The following is a 19,597-nucleotide window of genomic DNA, read 5'->3' on the forward strand; positions in this document are numbered from 1 at the left end:
TTTGAGTGATAGGCTGATAGCCTTTAGCAGACACTCGTAGTAGGCGAAACAAGGGTAATTAAGATCTATTATAGGAGCGTGGAGGGTGTTTGTTTCAAGACTCTTTCTTTTTCATTCCGTGCTGGATTGCGGCAATTCCCATTAGTGCGTCGATGGCGATGTGACGTCATAGAACTGTTGTTTTGTTTTGTTTGCCGTTTGTGTCGTAAATTCACTTGGAACTTACTTAACACACAAGTATACTTACACAAGTATATTCGCACAATACTGAGGCGCGATCACAAGGTTCGATTCTATTTTCGAAACTACACAAATATATGGAAAAAGAACAGTATCGTCAACTGTCACTGTCAAAATGTAAGTAAGGCAAATTTGTCAGTTCCAAAAGTGTCATTTGTTTTTTCCATATGTATAGATTCGAAAATAGTGTCGAATCCTGTGATGGCTGTACTGAAGTCAATATACCTACCTACTTAAGTAAAATAAATTGATTAATTCTTGTATTACTAAATTCAAAGTGAGGTGATTAGGTTGGTACTATGATTACGGCATTGAAATGTTAACCGTTTAAGCTGTGTTCAAATATTCATTCAATAACCTCAAAGGCTAGGCCACTTTATTGCCACGAAATATCAAAACAAGCCGGTGCCTTGCTGGTACTGACAGAGACACATCATCATTAAAGGCCCAATACAGAAAGAAAGCTGGCTAAAGCTAGTTACCAGCGCTTAGAAATCTCCATAGGAAATTTTATCGGCAATGGTAACAAGCGTTATTTCTAAATACTTATATTGCTTAAGAAACATTCTAGCTCTATTACATTACAAAAGTTATAGTATATACTAAGTCTATGGGTATTGGGCATTGACAGTACTATGGCTAATGATTTACGGACTTTTACTAACTTGTTGTAGGTACAACCTCCATTTTACACGTAACGTGCTCTTTGATAATAAAATATAAAAATAATGTTCTATGATCACATTAAAACTAAAAAACATTCTTGTATTACTAAAAACTTCAATCAAAGCTGAGTGCTGACGTATCCTCAACTATACATTTGGTTCATTACCAACTCACAGCTTCGTCTTCTATATAATTTATTACAGAAAGGGAAATGAAATGAGAAATATTCCGGTGGTGTACTGAACTGAATGACGTAATATTTTGAAATCACGGATGTATATTAGGGGGAGGAAGGGAGATACAGTTATTCAGGGCAAAGGCCGGGTAAGGCTTTATCTTTCAGTTACTGTTCCATTTAAGAATAACCTAACTTACCAAGTTAATCTCTGGACAGTGATGTTGATGAGCTTTAGAAAAAAGCTTATTCATAAGTATAGAGCGGTAAATTTGGATGAATAATAGCTATAAACGCAGTTATAAATTTATTTTACAAATAAACAATAGAAACATTCGTTTCGGTTAGTATTAAACAGTTCCGTAGTTGAGTAGCCACACATAGATTCATAGATACACGGGATGTACATACTAGAAATTGGAATACATGTTAAAAATAACCCGGACATATATAAACAAGTAGGAAACGTAGTAGATTTTAACATACGAAATAAAAATAGACTTGTAATGCCAATTAATAAAAGTGCCTTATACAGGAAAAACTGCCACATTATGGCAATCAAAGTATTCAACCAAATACCAATGGACATTAAACAAGTACCTGTAAAACACTTTAAGTTCAAACTTAAGAACTGGCTTATTCAAAAAGTTTTCTATACATTAGACGAATTCTTTATGCATAAATAATATCTTAGTATTAAATTTTAGTGCCAAAATTGAATTTAAAGTATCATAATTTTTATTATTTATTAATTGCTATTGTTAGTGCACGATTGACATATTTATAATAATTTTTATAATTGCACAAATCTTTCTTATAAATGTTGTATTAATGGTTGCATGTTTCTGCATGTTTTGTTGTTGATTTATATACCTGCCTGTTTAATCTAATTTTATGAAAATATTATGTTTTGTAAGTATACTTACCTATAATTTGCATACCGAACAATCGGTGAAACTTGCCTGACACTATTTTATTAATGTAAGACCTAATTATTGTACCCATGTTTCTAGCAAATAAATGAATCTGAATCTGAATCTGATATGTTATGGCTTAAGAAAACAATCTAAAGATTAACCAGCTAATCCTAAGATTAAACAGGAGCATCAGTAGAGTTATACAAATTACAAAGCAAGAATAATAAAATCCATACTATTGCAGTTAAACATCTTTTGTTAAAATAATTAACATAGCAAATCTGCTGTAGTCATACTCGCTAACATAACATTGTTTTTCTCGATTTCATAGTTGATCACATGTCATGTATAAGATGAAAGTTGTTCAGTTTGTCAGGTACCAACCTACCGTCAGAGAGTTCAATGATAAAACCTCACTCTGTACACCAGCTGTGGCAAGTTTCCCCCATTCTTGTAGGTCCGTACAAGGAGTCCGATCATAAATTCATCTGCGTTTCTTATGACGAACCGACGGACTGACACATTGATGTCAGAACATGAAATGTGGAGAGGCCCTTTATCTGCCCTGGCGGGAGATTCTGCGTCTCTGAGTATAAGGCAATATAACTTATACGTGATGGTAAAGGAGAACGGCAGTGGGCGTACCGCCTTTTTTTTGGAGCGTTTCAGAACCATGTTTTCACCATTTATTAATACAGTGTAGATAAGGTATTTTCAGTAATTACAATATTTTTAGAAGTCGGGGGAAAAGAAAAAATGATAAATGAAGAATATTTAAATCTAAGGATAATGGAACGTAAAAACAAACATATAGAGAACGGAACGTAACAACAGTGGTGCCAGACCTCGCAATATTACCAGCAAATCCGAGCAAAAAAGTAATCGAATAGAAATATCGATACATTCTTAAATACAACAGATATTTTATTTATCAATAAATTACATGTTCTGGTACTATTTGTGCCAAAAGTAGTACATTTGCCCCCTTATTCATAGAGAAGTTACAAAACGTTTTAACTAAAAAACTGTTTTGTCCCTCTCCAACAAAGAACAATTTGTTCTTTGACAGAGAGGGACAAAACAGTTTATTAGTTAAAACGTATTGTAACTTTTCTATGAATAAGGGGGTTGGTTTATAAAATATCATTATATTTAAGTATTGCAGACTTTTATCCATAGTAAACCATTTTCTTTTTCTCTTTATTCGATTCACTATAATCGATATTTTTTGAATATTTAAATCTAATAACACTGAATCTTGCTTGTCAATCTTGTCATAGTAGTTGTTATTTCATTTTCCATTACCTAACCTAATTATTTAATATTTTGAATACCGCTGAAACTGCTGAAGATATAGAACAAATATGACAAAGGGGAGAACCAGACCCGGTTCCTGTTCCACCTCCCCGGCAGGCTCCCGTCCCACTTCTTCATCAGGAACCTGCAGCAGAACAAGAACACGCAAAATCCTGACAATATTTTCTATGAACCATAGGATGATAAATACCTAAGTCAAATATGAGAAGAGCAACTGCGTTCTGCAGTTCGAATCCCGGCGCTGACATGTACCAATGTGTTCTTTGAATTTAATTAAAATGTATACCATCACACTTACAGTGAAGGAAACCTGCATACCTATCTAGATTTAGCACATCTAGAGAGCCAGGTGCAGGTACTTACACCCCAACAGAAAATAGAATAGAGTAGGTAATAGGAACATAAAATTCCTAAAGTTGATTCCAGGCAAATTATATATAAATAAAACAATGATCTTTTAAACAGTATATTTTATTTCATTACATTACTCGCTAAATGCATACCCATATAGTAGAACCTTTACATATAGCATTTCGAAATGGCATAGCAGATCCCTGTTGCGGAATGGCAATTTAAAACTTCAAAAGTTGGATAACATTATTCCATGATGAAAGTAGTAGCCTGATCTAGTCGATAATATTAATAAAATCATTATATTTATTATGTACGTTGCACGTCCCGTATTTATTTAAACGTAAACATATAACTTGATATACCTAACATATTATTCACGTTGTTCGTCTTGTGTTGTTCAAGTGTTGACGTTTAGTTGTTGACATGACACCTTTGACACATTTTTTTATCATTGCAATTTTTCTGCTCTGTTTTGTCAATTTTTATCATTATACTGAGATCCAACCTAGACATTCATGTCGTAAATCACAGAGTACTTGGCATAAACATTACTTCACTTGACGTTCCATTCTTCCAGTAGGAATGTTTACGTTCCATTGCGACTACATTTTAAAGATTCTTTTTTTCCGTTTTTCTCTTTTCTCCCAGCTTCTAAAAATCTAGTAATTAATTGACTTGTGTTCCTGTACAGTGTCTCTCTAATCATGGTACTTTCATTACGGAACCCGTCATTTCCATAGTGGTACAAAACGTCCTTAGAACCCTGCCTTTGTCCTTTATTTCGGTTAGGAACTATGTAACTATAGAATATGCAGGGTCTAATTAACTAGCTTGGGTTTTTAATTGGATAACTTTTGTACCAAACTTCATAATGCTAAGCTAGAGCTTGTAACGTTTTTTTTTACTAAAGGAAGCGGCCCTTATTATTTAAATAACAATTTATCAATGTAACTCGATTATGTAAGGCGATAAACACAAAAAATACATTATATTCATTGGTGCCACAGTAAGTAAGTATTAGGTACAGTAATTTTTTTAATGGTCTCGTGCGTTGTTCACGTCCACTTCTCCCTAACTTTGTGCTGACAGATGAAATTTATAGCGATGAGAGATATGGCTAACGGTCACTGCGACTGACAGGTTTTTATTGAGCTATTTGCTGTTAACTGGTATCTTACGCGGTATTTACTGTATTAGAACTGTTATATATGATTGATTCTGTTTTCCACCCTTAAAGGTAAGCGTCCACTTAATGGTATCGTACGAATCGGACCAAACATCCCAACTAATTTTATAAATGCGAAAGTAACTTTCTGTGTCTGTCTGTCTGTCTGTCTGTTACTCTTTCACGCCAAAACTACTGAACGGATTTGAATGAAATTTGGTATACATATGGTCTAGACCCTGAGAACAAAAAGGCTATCTGGGAATTCCCACGGAAAAACTTTTTAAGGCGAAGCGACGCTCGCGGGAACAGCTAGTCTTTTCATAAATGTATGGAGAAACGGCGTTGGCAGTAGGAAGTGGACGCACTCCTGTGAAATTCTATACAAAGAATACTGAAAGCCATGCGTCCGTTGCGTACGATGCCGAAAGGACTTACCTTTAATCTCCACCCGAACAGTAATCCTCCCTCCCATACAGCGGCTTTCCCAATCCAAAGCCGCCAATCAATGGGTGCGAATGTCGCCACTTACATACGAATGTTACGTAAGTGGCTCATCGGTTCTGTATTCTATAGGATTATCATCATTATCGTGCTCATAGCTATCTATTACTGCCCTTGCTTTGGGCTCAGGGCTCTCCTTAGTTTTCTGAATCGAAGTTCTGTAGGCGTTTTTTGTTTGAGGAAATCTATGCATAATAACCTAACCAACGTTAAATCCCCCGACATTCAACACCACAAAAGTCACATAACTATAAAACGGCTGAGCCGATTTTAATCAAATGTGATTAAGAACACTTGGAATAACATATCATTGACTAAAAGTTAATAGATTCAGCCGTTTGGGTGCTAGGCCACCACATACAGATACACAGATACGGATACACAGGCATGTTAAACTTTTAACACCCCTTTTTCGTTTCAGGAAAAAAAAACAGTTGCTACCCCAAGTAACATTTCATTCGAGCTTAGGTTGTAAGAAATGCCTTTAGGTTTTATAAGGGTTGTGAAAAGGTTAATGCTTTGCTATCTGGTCATATTGAGTACTTGAGAATGATTACTAAGTCCTAAAACTAATTGTTTATTAATACAACCTTGTAGCTGCTGATAAGAGTTTATATTAACGTTATTTTAACATGTATTTCAGGAGCATATAGTTCTAGGATCTTATAGTTGTCGTAGACTCCTGATTTACTTCTAGAAAAGCTAGCATTAATGCTAAAGTGAGAGCTTAAGGTTAAATTTTTAACCTTGATACAACCATAAAGTTATGGAATATTTAAATTACTTATAAGTATTTTTTAAAACCTATCTTAAACCTTTAGGTTGATAAGAGTTGTCTAGGCAAACAAATTAGGACTACTTCGTGAAAACCAAAAGCATTAAGCACTGGCTATGAGCTAAAGGCATGATTTAAGTCCTACAAGAATATTTTAAAGCTTTAGAGGCATCCTCAAAATATGTTTAATGCTTTTTAGTAATTTCCTAACGGCCGCCATATTTTTTCACTGAAATAAAAAAAAAACTTACCAAAAAGATACATTTTAATTAATAAGGGAAAATTCAGTAGCGTTTCCTATACTATTCCAAATATATGTTTTTTTATATAGACAGTACTTTTATTTCTAATATAAATTTACACCAAACATAAAATTTTATCTATTTTTTTAAATTAAAATATCTTTAAATTTATCATTTACAAAAGGCCCGTCACTTATACAGAACTATTATCCGAAAGTATCACAATAAAGTGCTAGTCGCACAACGTTTCCATATTTCCTGACTTCAGCCTAACTACTTACTGTATTTTGTATTAATACAACACTTACAAGTTAGCCATTTTGAGTCTTGGAAAGTGTCAGGTAATGGCGCCATTTATTATAATTATTATAAAATCTTACACAGAAACATTTTAAGACCCGAGAGTCCTGGGAAGGCATTACAAATATCCATCAAATATGTTTCAAGTTATAAAAGAGTTACATCCAGGACTAATTTAGAACTTAAAAGCTGTCTTCCAAGGTTATGTTAACGTTAAATTAAGGTTGTGAAGGTTTTATTTAGGTTCTGTGTAAGTTGTTCAAAAGGTTCTGGGTTTGAGCTATAGGTTTTGCTGTAGCTCTCAGAAAGGTTCTAAAATGTGGGCCCTTTTTGCACTCAGGAGGTTAATATAAGGTTATCGAGCCTTCTAAGTCTCACGAGTTGATTTCCATACAAAGGTTCTAGAACCTTTTCAAAACCTTTTTAAAACCAAAAATGTTACTTGGGACGTCACTCCAGGAGGCTTCATTAGTACCCCTATTAATATTAGCAAAATGTCACATACCTAGGGTCCCAGTTAGCAGCTAGTCGTCGTCTAGACCGGACCCGCAGCCTCATCCGGGCGGGTCTCGAGGTCTCCCCTCGCACGCTCACGGCCGCCGCGCCGCCCAACATTGTGGATAGCTGGTGGGAATTAAAGGAACAAGTGAAGATAAGAATCATCAAAATTGGTCCATAACTGAGGAAAACATCAGTGGAAAATTTTATTAATTTTTTCTACAAAAACCCTTTCCTGAGGTAATTAGGAACCACGAACAGGCAAACGCAGCGTGGGACGCCCTCCTGCCCGCTGGACTGACGACCTTAGGCGGGTGGCGGGTAGTGGTTGGATGAGGAAGGCCGAGGACCGAGTGTTGTGGCGCTCCTTGGGAGAGGCCTATGTCCAGCAGTGGATGATTATTGGCTGATGATGAGTTAATTAAAGTCTTGAAGGGGTTTGATAACCAAAATGTTTGTGGTTTCAGTGTAAATGGTTTCATAAGAAAACGCTTTCAAAAAACCCATTCAAAAACCCTCGAATGGCCGGGCCGGGCCTTGCTGGAAATACATGCAGTCGAATTGAGAACCTTTTATTTTTTTGAAGTCGATGAAAACAAATGCATGCTTCGTGAAAAGAGAGAGAAATGGAAGGTAATAATGAACAGTGGATAAGAGGGTTATTTAAATTGATTGATTGATTTTATCCAATTGAAAAAAGTCATACCTATAGATAGGTATGATTATGTAACTATACCTAATATTCCAGTCTTATCAATAAAATCTCTAACTTGTCTTGAGCCTTGTAACAGTTTATGCAAACAGTTTAAGGCCTGGGTCTCCTATTTACGCCGAGGGGCGCGTCCAGCGTCACGCCGTAGGCCGCGTCACAATGCTCACTATAGAAATGTACTGATGCGGTCTCCCTCACACGCCGACGTTGGCGCGTAGATGTAGTGAGCATCGTGACGCGGCCTACGGCGTGGCGCTGGACGCGACCTACGGCGCGTAATAGGAGACCCAGGCCTTATTTATTTTGAATGAAAACATCTCTCTCGTTTGCGGTCGTTTGACCGAAGAGAGCCGCTGCGGTGAAACGGGTTTTAATGAAACGTCTAGGAAAATCGGGAAAATGTGATAAAGGTACAATTTACAGTCCATTTGATAGTGAAGCGAAGTGAGCGAAGAAATGTTATACTTAATGAGATTCTGAATATTATCACTAAAATTGATTTCGATTTTTTTATTGGACTAAAAAAATGGTCAATTTCTTTCCTAAGTAAACAGAAGATAGGCAGATGACACATAAAATAGTTTGTTTTGACATAACTTACGTAGTGTAAAGTAAAAGTATACATAGGTACCATATAATAATGAGATAGGTAGGTACACACTACATTTTAGTGAGTTAAAAAATTATATAAGTATACCTAAACAAAAAAATTGCAACTGTTGTAAAACAAATAAATACCTACCTGTAATACATATCGGTCCTGTTTCCCGACTACTGCAGAGAACGTGTGGACGTCTGCGTCTTCGTGCTCGGCAACGAGGCCCAGGCGACCTGCAACAACGTTCGTTAATGTTTTAATTAATAATTATGTTATACAGGGTGGTGCTATAGTTTTATAGTGAGCCGAAACGAAATAACGTTGCACTTAAAAAGTTAAAAGAATATTTTTTTTGTCTTGAAAAATCACTTTATGCAATTAGACCGCCTTTTTTGTAGCTATGTGTTAGTATATAACATCATACATATATAGGTACATAATGATCACGACTGTAATCCTCGTATGGGTGGTCAAAGGTAACTCGCAAATGGGTCACCTGCTTTTCGCTGTATATTAGCACTCTTCATTTCTTGTAGTACCTATACAAATAAATAATATTCTTCTATCTATGTATCCCACCATCGGAGCAGCCGGCCTGGTCGTGGTACACGGGCTCACCGTGATGAACACAGCCGCCTCCGTCATAGACTCCTCGTCATTATAAGATTCGGAATTATAATACTTAACTGAAGGGGTTGTCAAAGGTGACTCGCAAGTGAGTCACTGGCTGAACATTTGCACTAAGTAGTAATTTCTTGCTGTATAGAAATAAATTATATTCTATCTACTATGTATGTAGGTATGTATCTTACTATCGGAGCAGCCGGCCTGTCCGCGGTACACGGCCCAGTGCAGGTCCCGCGCACACGGGCTCACTGTGATGAACACTGCTGCTTCCGTCATGGATGACGTGTTCAGCTCTAATCTGGAAATTCAAATGAAAATTTAATGTTTTTCACGTCGCGTTTTCAGTCGTAAAGGATGTGTGTGATAAAATAATGTGGGAAAAAATCATAATCTACTAATATTATAAATGCAAAAGTTTGTGAGTATGTGTGTATGATTGTCACTTCTTCACGTCAAAACGACTGAACCGATTTTAATGAAATTTGGTATGGAGTTAGCTGAGACCCTGGATTAACACATAGGCTACTTTTTATCGCAGAATTTCCACGAGAAAACTTTTTAAGGCGGAGTGAAGCTCACGGGAATAGCTAGTCTCAAGTATTTCCAATTTCCGAAAACACCGTTATTTATGGCTAAGGAAACATTTTTTCGTACAAGATTTTCTTTCAATAGAAACTGGACCCAATTCTGCTAAAGTTAATTACCCGTACGCAATATCACGTCGCCCCACCTGTGAGATAATTAGAAAAACCTGAAAGAGATCGGTTTACAACAGAAAGTGGGTGGCGTTAACCGGAGAAGGTCTATTTCCCCTTGGAGGGCTACTTTAGATTGACGAAAACGAACGAAAGCTGGGGCATTACAGAAATCCAACGAACGAACGAACAAACGAGAGCTTTCATATTATATTGTAATCGGTCAAAATGTACATTATAACTCTATGTAATCGATACGCTTTATACAACGAGATAGACTGGTGTTTCGAGGCTTAGGAAAAATGAAGATTAGGAGCTAATCACGACTCTATCTCATTGTTTTAAGCATAAAACGATGAAAGAAAGAAAGAACGAAGAAAGAAACATTTATTTGACACACTGAACAATATAAACCATAAACAAAAAAGAAAAGAAAAAGAATACTACAAAAATATTATACCTAATAAAAAACAGAAAATAATACAATACGTTAAAAAGGCACCAGCTCAGCATAGCTCCCGTTATTTCGATTTATGTGTAGGTTTGATACAACGACATAGAATCCCGGTTGGTGCTGTGCAAACTAAGTTTTTCGTAACCTAGAGTAACCTCCCTGTAGTAAGCTCTTGGGTAGCAGAGCCATATACGTTTATGATGATGACTTTTAACTTTATGCTTATGATAATATTATATTATAGGTACGTATTTCTACAAAACTAATAATCATTCGACAATTCTCCAGTGGTTACAGATTTTATTTTAGTCATTACGTTTCGAAAATTGAGACAGGCACATAAAACATTAATTTTATGATCTTCTGTAGAAATATTTACTTGCTCGATTTTCTTGTTAATAAACTGAGTTTCTATTTATGATGTTCATTTACACTTCCAAAATATGGTATTTCAGACAATGTGTGTTGATTCTTCAGTGCTGAGGCAATGAATGTAGGTACCTACATTGCTAGTTTTCTCAATGAACTTCCTGAAAGCATTACTCGATATTGATTTTCATTATAAATACACATGTTACTTTTCTATAATATTAACATCTTTCTGTCTGTCTGCTATATTATAATGTCCTGTGTTTGTCATTACCTAATGTAATTTTTCCGTTTAAATTGTGCATGTATTGTGTTCAGCTACCGCTACACGCTACACGGGTTCGTTATCGACGTAGATACATGCCACTATGTAACGATTCACCATAAATATGGCGTTATCGACGTCTATAAAGAACCCTTGTAGCGGCCGCAGTTATCTATCTATCTAAAAGTCCATGTTCACTAACCTCCGAACCTCTCCCTTATCCAGCCTATAAACGGTCTGGTTGTCCCTGGGCAGCCACTCCAAGAGGGCGCGGGGGGCCGGCCGCGTCACCAGGACTGCAGGAGACGCCAGGCCAGCGCCGGCCGCGTGGACTAGCAGCAGAGCCACTCGAGACAGCGTGATAGGGAAGTGTCTGTGGGAGAAAGAGACGGGTGGTGAGGTGTTTGTATTAGCCCATGTTCGTGGATCAGCAGCAGAGCCACGCGAGAGAGGGTGATGGGGAAGTGCCTGGGGAAGAAAGAGAGGGGTGGTGAGGTTGGATTGTGTTAGTCCATGTTCGTGGACTAGCAGCAGAGCCACGCGAGACAGCGTGATAGGGAAGTGTCTGTGGGAGAAAGAGACGGGTGAGGATGGGTTGTATTAGGCTACCTTCGAAACGTAATTTAAGGTGTATGCCCTAGCTAAAAACTTAATCAAAAATAAGTCCCTAACTACTTAATTCGAAAATTCGAAAAACCCTTCTCTTTAAGTGGTTATTTTTTATGCTATTGGTATAGGTGGCCAAAAGTATTTGCTTAACTATGCCAATTGCTGCAAACGGCAATTGGAAAAAGTTTGGGAAGTTCGGACAACCTGACGAGCCTTTAAACTTTGGGCGTTTCATTATTACAAAACGATCCGTGAAAATGGGACATAAAACAAATAATGAGAAAAAGATGGTGACAGGAGGAAAACATTTTATAATTGCATACCTGCCTTAGTACCTGTGGTATATTATAATAATTTTCCTTCCATTATGTTTTTAAAGGCTTAAGTAGCTTATATCCCACATGATCTATGCGGTATGACATGTAGCACATAGTTTATAGTCATAGAAGCTCTCCCTTAAGCCAATTGGCAACCTCTAGGCAGTCTGTGTAATTTTCTTAGTCTAGGTACCTACTAACTAATATACCTACTTTTACGATAAACTTCGAAGTTGGTATGATGTGAAGTCAATTCACGTTCTTGCAGTTAACAAGTTCAGTTTAGTGTCATCCTAAAATTTGCTAGTTAATAATTAATTTCTCGTCGCAACTTTGAATAATAGTTTGACAACTTATACTGTTTCAACACACCTAACATAAATTCGATAATGCTCATAAAAAAATAAAAACATGTTTTTTTCCTAAGCTTGCATCACTAGGTATAATTTTAATTCTGCAGTATTACATTTACTTCAGGCTTTCTTATTATTAGACTAAATTCTATTATATTTTGAAGATTTTAATACTAGATTTTATTCACTTATCAATATAGTTAGTATCCGAGATTTAAGAACAGACTTTAGTCAGTCCGTTACCTTTGCTTTTTTGTATACACCTATACACAGAATACCTATAGGTATACACACAGAATAAGCACCTAATCCGGGCACAGACTCGTTATAATGAATACTGGAATCCGAGTTCACCAAAGATTACTCGAGCGCGAGCGAACAGTCACCAAAATGTAGCTTTTAATGCCGATTCCTAGAAAATTCAGACAAATTGTAAATGCTATGTAAAGAAGGAACACTTCTTGGAAATGGAAAAGAGATGAATTTCATATTTTCTTTTTCTTTCTTTCTTGCTTCTATTGGTTCTTGGTTGGTGAAAAATAAGTTCATAATTAGAAAAAATTGACTCAGAAGGTATGATTTTCATTTTACTAATAAACTGTGTAAGTAATACTACTGCAATAATGAATGAGATGCGTCCGTTGTGTACGATGCCGAAAGATAGTCGCTTACCTTTAGTTAAACACATTTTTTTTTAGTTAAACACATTTATTTACAAAAGCACAATACAATTCACAGACACATAGATTTGCCAAACCGTGAGGTTTGTTGGCAGAACATCCTCTCGTTTACAATACGAAGTTTACATTGTATTGAGCAAGTATGTAAGTACACAAATGAACAATATAAGAAGGTACAGATCAATCATAATCATCTTGATAAGGCAGAAGGTAGGTAAAAGGTTTAAACTGGTAAAAGTAATAGTAAGTGTAGGTAGCTCATTAACCGACTCAGAAGTTATGGCCAATATTTCTCTCGGGACCATTCGACCGTCCATTACCGACGTGGAATGAGATTGTGTTCTTGTAAATATTCTATTATTACCCTCAACCGACAAAATAGGCTGTTATAAGATTTATTTCCGCGTCTATGTCGACGAGTTTCCATGAAATAGATGTTGTTAAATTTATGTTTTGAAGTGACCTATGTTTACGATAGTGGTCATCATAGAACAACGCGGACTCGGGTGTACCGTCTTCATACTTAATGGTGTTCATAGATAGGTAAAATTTAATTACTGGTAGATGACTATCGACAAATAATTGTAAAATTTTACGTCGATTAAACCATTTGAATTTGAATTTGAATTTACAAAAACATATTATATTTATGACTTACCGCCGTCATTGATAAGAGTCTGCAAGGATCCTACTCGGATAACATGAATTATCTGGCTTATTTCATAATAATAATAAATCAATAAATACACTCACGGGCAATGAAAAAGTTCCACTCACAAAAAGCCAGACACTAAACGACCCCAATATTTTCAAACATTTAATTTAAAATTCAAACAAAATGTTACCGTTCTTAGTTGAGTTATATCCTGATGCTCTGTTAAATGTATTTCAATGTTGCAGTTGATGAAGGCGTCATTAAGGCGTCAGTGGAACCTTTTCATTGCCCGTGAGTGTAATTATCTGGTCTGTCAGGGTCTGTCAGTTTATTTAATCGTCAGCCTCTCTCATCTCTTCAATTAATGCTGCAAAATGCCACTGAATTCACATACATACTTACCTCCCTCACAATAAATCCACACTTGTCTCGAGTTCAGTCTTTTATACGATCAGTAGTAATTGATACCTTTACAAATCCACTTAATTTCTTAAGTAAACAAGACAGAATCCATCTCTTCAACATTCCATTGGGCACTACAAAAACTCTTCAATGACCTACTTATACCTTGAAGCCAACGTAATAAGAGTTTAATTAGCACGTTCCATCAATTGTATGAAGAGTATATCACGTTGGCTCATAACTATTATCATCTACAAAACTAGTAAGTACAATATCCATAAAAGCATTTAACTGCGTAAGTAATCAAGTTTTTTTCGCACTAAGGTAATTAGTGTCCGTATGTCGTATACACAGCTTGCTGCCGCGCTGGGGGCTTACATATCTCTTTTGCTGACTGTACATATTAATCTATGAGTATTTTGCTGAGTATGCTAAATGCATGTCTGCAATTATAATATTAGGCTCTGCGTATTTTTTGTCGAAAAAATATATTAACGTTATAATATGACATAATACAGGCAATGAAAAAGTTCCACTCACAAAATGCCAACACCAAACAAACCGAATTTTTTCAAATATTTAATTTAAAATTTGAATGAATACTATTACTGTTTTTAGATGGCCCTGTAATATCCTGATGCTCTGTTAAATGTACTTTAATGTTGCAGAAGGCTTAATTACGCTAGCCTTTTCCGTTTAGGAGTAATTTGGTGCTTTTCTCAGTGGAACCTTTTCATTGCCCGTGAGTGTAATATGACTTTCAAAATAGTGGAGAAATTACACTCGCTAGCTGTAGAAAAAATAACCGAACACCGAATGGTCACATTTATTTTAAACGGTATTAAAATTTGAACAAAATATTTAGGTACGCTTTAAGGTAAATGTCCCTGTAGTTGATAGCGTCCCAGTAATTGATAGTTTCAACTTTATGGTTGAATAATAAGAAAACTAATTAAGTTTTTAAACGCACTCCTGTAAATATTTGAACTTTGAAGTCTCTCAAATTGACTACCAAAGTGTCAGTATTCTCCATCGATTCAATTTGACGTTTAATTTTTTTTCGCGAGTAGCCGTTTGCATCAACGGTTTTACTTGTGTTTCGTAAATTGAATAACTAAGCTCGCAGTGTTCGCCGGTACGATATTGCAGTTGATTCATAGCGTTTTACGGGTAAGTATTGTTTATATTACCTTTGAATGTAAAGTTACTTCGCTGGTTCATGCTTCTTTTACCAATTTTTATTATATTTACTTGTTTGTGACGAGTATCATCTACTAGGACAAGAAATAATCAAAAACCTAGTAATTGATACCCCCTATCAAGTAACGTTAATGCGTAAAATATGTTGCTCAGACATGAAAAATGTTTAATGTTTTTATGTTTGAAAATTAATTTACTTTTGCAATAACAGATTTTTAATACTTTGTATTATTTTTTGTTGATGACTTCATATCAATTACTGGGACACAGAATGTAAAAGTACTTTGTCAATTACTGGGCGAAGTGAAAAATTTGCTATCAATTATTGGTACATTTTGAGACCGTTTGAATTTTCTCGGAAAATAGTAGAAAACGTTTATTTAGATACTTGATTGTAAGGAAATAATTTAGATAGAAGACTGATTTACCAAAATTTGTTACTTAGTTACCGCCTGATTTCGTAATAAAAGTTTTTCCCTAACAACGTTTTTATTATTGTCACTATTGTGTCAACTACTGGGACATTTACAATTGGTTATACATATTATTATGATGCGCTGTTAAGTATTCTTACCTACTTTTATACTGAAGACGGCGTCATTAATCTGAGCTTTTCCGTTTAAGAGTAACTTAGTCCTAACTCCTATGTCACTGGAACTTTTTCATCGCTTGTCGACTTAATTTTTTTTTATCGTATCGCAAAAAGATACATTTTAAAAGATCGTAGTGCGCGCTGGCCCTTACTCGCAGTTTTTTTCAAAGATTTTAAAGTTTCACAACATAAATTCTTTATTTGTGCATTATTTTGAAAAGCAAGTACCATAAATTGTCCCTACCATTGTCAGCCAAAGGGGAGAGACAAAAATGTCTTTAATACCCTATAAATACTCCGTCTGGCCGTCTGTCTGCTTTCAGGATTGTTTTTAGATTTCCATTTAGTTACACGTCGCTCGCGTCTCATTCATATCACTGAAACGCAGATTTTCACAGTCACAAGTTTCCTATTTCATATTCTCAATTCGTTTATTCATGCAAAATATAATAATAATACAATCAAATTAAATAAAATTAAAACTTATTATACGTCAAAATAATATTTCTTATTTAGGTATTTTATTATTTATTTATTTTTAATCAAGTTAGTTTATTAGTTATTGCACAAAGATATTCATAAGACGAAAGGTGGACACGATAAAAGCATTTTCTAGCAGTTCACCCACAGGAGGTACAGGAAAATCTGTAGCATTGTGTGCAAAAAATAAATAAGTACATAATTAACTTACATAAGTATATAGTTAACTATAGTCCTAAAAAAGAATCATATACCTAATACATATATAGGTATTTGGTAAGAGTACATAATATCTACATACCTACACTAAATAAACAATTTACTAGGATGTGTTGAATTTTTCCTATTTTGTACTAGTTTTCCTTCCTTCGGGCGCATTACAGACATACCACGAGAAAAAAATCGCGTGACCAACAAAGTATCTATGGAGGAACAAAAATTGAATTTTCAATGTTTAGAATTTCTCCTCCCGGCTTGCTTCAAATTTTTTTAACACCTATAGATTTTAGTCGTGGTTCGGGTTAAAATGATAATTCCCGATTATTCTTAAGTGTTTATTCTCGTTACACAACGATAAAACAGTTATTAAGCACAGAATGTTATGGAAATGTTCACAAACACTTGTTTTAATGTTAATTATCAAAATAAAGTTCGCACAGAAAATTTATACATGTTCGTGGTACCGGTTAAACATGCAGAAGGCAAAAGAAAAACTCACGTGATTAGGCGCAGCCAATCAGCGTTAAGATAAATGACTTTTTCTTGATTTCAAGTACCACTAGCGTCCTCTATTGTAGTTACATGAAATTACTTACTATTATGACACTGACTACGTATGGGTTGTCTCGCTACACACTCCCCCTCCAGTTCATGATGACGACCTCGATTATGGACTGGCATAGTTAAATCCTGAATTACAAGGTTTGGATTATTTGAAACTGAATCAGGTTCTTCCCTGGGTTGTGTACGAGCTTTTGGAGGACGACCGCGATTCCTTTTAGGGATAATAGGTGCTTGAGGTGTATTATCTCGGTTATGAAAGCGAGTCAGCTGTTTTATGTGGTATTTTCCTAAATTGTGAGTTGGATCATCAACGTAAGATACCAGATAGGTGGTAGGACTCATTTTCTTTGAAATGATGTACGGTCCATCTCTTTTAGGGACAAACTTTGAGCTTACACCTTTAGCCGCATTACTAAGTACATGGGACTTTAAAAGTACTTTATCTCCTACTCGAAATTCTTCAGGAGTTCGGCGCGATTGATCGGCGTACTCCTTCCTTTTATCTTGTTCACCTTCAACTTTGTCACGTATCGTGGTTAAAGATTCAATAAACTTTTTTAGATATGGAGTAATTTGAGGACTAAAGTTCTCTTTGTCTAGAATCGACTTCGGATCATTAATAACATCTAATGGTGAACGTAACTCTCTAGCAAATGTTAGGAATGCTGGAGTAACGCCTGTAGTTGCACAAACAGATGAGTTAAGAGCAAATCTGATGGTGGCAAGATAGCTTGGCCAAGATGAGTGATCGTTCCCTACAAGTTGAGACAAAAGGACCTTTAAGTCTCGATTTTTGCGTTCTGCCGGGTTTGCTTCTGGGTGATATAATGGTATTAAGTTCTGATCAACTTTTAATATTGACAAACATTGTTGCATGACGTTCGATACGAACTGAACTCCATTATCCGAAATCACGCGGCGAGGCAAACCATACCGCAGAAAATATTGTTCTACAAGTACTTTTGCACAATTTTCGGCTGTAGCATCAATTAATGGGAAGATCTCCGTCCACCGAGTGGCAGTATCTTCAATCAATAAGATCCACTTTTCGCCTTGACTACCCTCCGGTAGTGGGCCAAATAAATCTATGGCTAGGACTTCATTTCTTTGGTTTAAGACCGGAGTCTGCAGCAAACCTTGAGGTTTGTCGTTGGAATATTTATACCGCTGGCACGAAGGACATGATTTCACGTAGTCAATTACTGTGTGGCGTATCCCAGAAAAGTAATACTTTTGAGCTATCCTTTGGCAAGTTCGATCCACACCTGGATGGCCGGCGAGAGGAGAATCGTGGCACTCACGTAAGATCTCCATTCTCATATTAGTTGGTGCTACTAATTGAGGTTCTTCGCAATCGGCGTCAGGGTGGTAACGGTACAGAATACCACGCTCTAAAACGTAACCACGTTCAGACCAACGACGAATATTTATTTCATCTCCCTCTTCTAATTCGGTAATAATCTTTTTTACTTCCGGGTCGTCTAACTGTCGTTGGCGAAGATCTGCGACATTCCTTGAAGGAAGATCTACAATAACCGAGCAAACACCGCAAGAGTCTTTAGTGTCATCCGTACAGTTTGGGCGACTGAGAGTGTCTGCAACAACATTCGCACGGCCAGGGGTATATTCAAACTGAAGGTCATAAGCTTGAAGTTTGAGAGCCCAACGCACTAGGCGTCCTGACGGCGACTTAAGTGTTAGCAACCACTTTAACGGTTGGTGATCACTAATGACAACTACCGGATGACCGTCAATATAACCACGAAAACGTTCCACAGCCCAGATTACAGCTAGAGCTTCTCGCTCTGTAGTTGTGTAGTTCTTTTCAGCGGGTGTAAGGAGACGACTGGCATATTCGATAGGTCTTTCTTCATTTTTGTTTTCTCCTTGCAACAAGACAGCTCCTAGGGCGTAGTTGCTAGCGTCCGTTCTTAATACAAAGGGCTTTGAATAATCTGCCTGTATAAGAATGGGCGAGGAGATCAAGTAAGTTTTGAGATTATCAAACGCTTGAGTTTGTTCTGGTCCCCAGGTCCACGGTTGATTTTTCTTCGTGAGTCTGGTGAGAGGTTCTGCTACTTGCGAGAAACCTTGAATAAATTTGCGAAACCAAGAACATGTTTGCAAAAAGGACCGAAGATGTTTCAACGGGGTAGGCGGCTTAATGTCGACGATGGCTTGAACTTTGTCCATGTCTGGGGAAATACCGTCTTGTGTGATGACATGACCAAGGTATTTTATCTCTTCTCTAGCAAAAACACATTTTTCGCGATTGGCTCGAAGATTGAAAAGTCTCAGACGTTCAAAAATGGCACGGAGGTCTTCTACGTGTTGTTCAAAAGTCTCCGAAATTACCAGCAAATCGTCCAAGTAAGCCAGTACCGTAGCATCCTTGAGAGTTGATCCTGAGCGAAATCTATCGATGAGACGCATGAATGTAGCCGGCGCATTTTTTAAGCCAAATGGCATGCGTTTAAATCTGAAGGTACCGAACGGTGAAACGAAAGCTGTTTTGTCACGATCAGCCTCCTTGACTGACACTTGCCAATAACCAGAGCGCATATCTAGCGTACTCATGACGCAATTACGCTTTGTAGATTGCAAAAGTTCGTCAATAAGGGGCATCGGGTACGTATCCGATTCCGTGACTGCG

General features: G+C 36.5%; 1 protein-coding gene across 1 annotated transcript in view; it reads right to left on the minus strand.

Annotated features, from left to right (window-relative positions):
* Positions 1-19,597, minus strand: part of LOC105387309 (protein NDNF-like) — a 38,217-nt gene that overhangs the window by 9,508 nt on the left and 9,112 nt on the right. Inside the window, exons 2-5 of the mRNA XM_048624568.1 lie at positions 11,076-11,246; positions 9,276-9,388; positions 8,608-8,696; positions 7,161-7,279 (exon numbers count right to left, since the gene is read on the minus strand). Coding sequence (XP_048480525.1) covers positions 7,161-7,279; positions 8,608-8,696; positions 9,276-9,388; positions 11,076-11,246 — 492 coding nt within the window. The remainder of the gene's footprint in view (positions 1-7,160; positions 7,280-8,607; positions 8,697-9,275; positions 9,389-11,075; positions 11,247-19,597) is intronic.

Source organism: Plutella xylostella, chromosome 3 (genome assembly GCF_932276165.1).
Source record: "Plutella xylostella chromosome 3, ilPluXylo3.1, whole genome shotgun sequence".
NCBI lineage: Eukaryota > Metazoa > Arthropoda > Insecta > Lepidoptera > Plutellidae > Plutella > Plutella xylostella.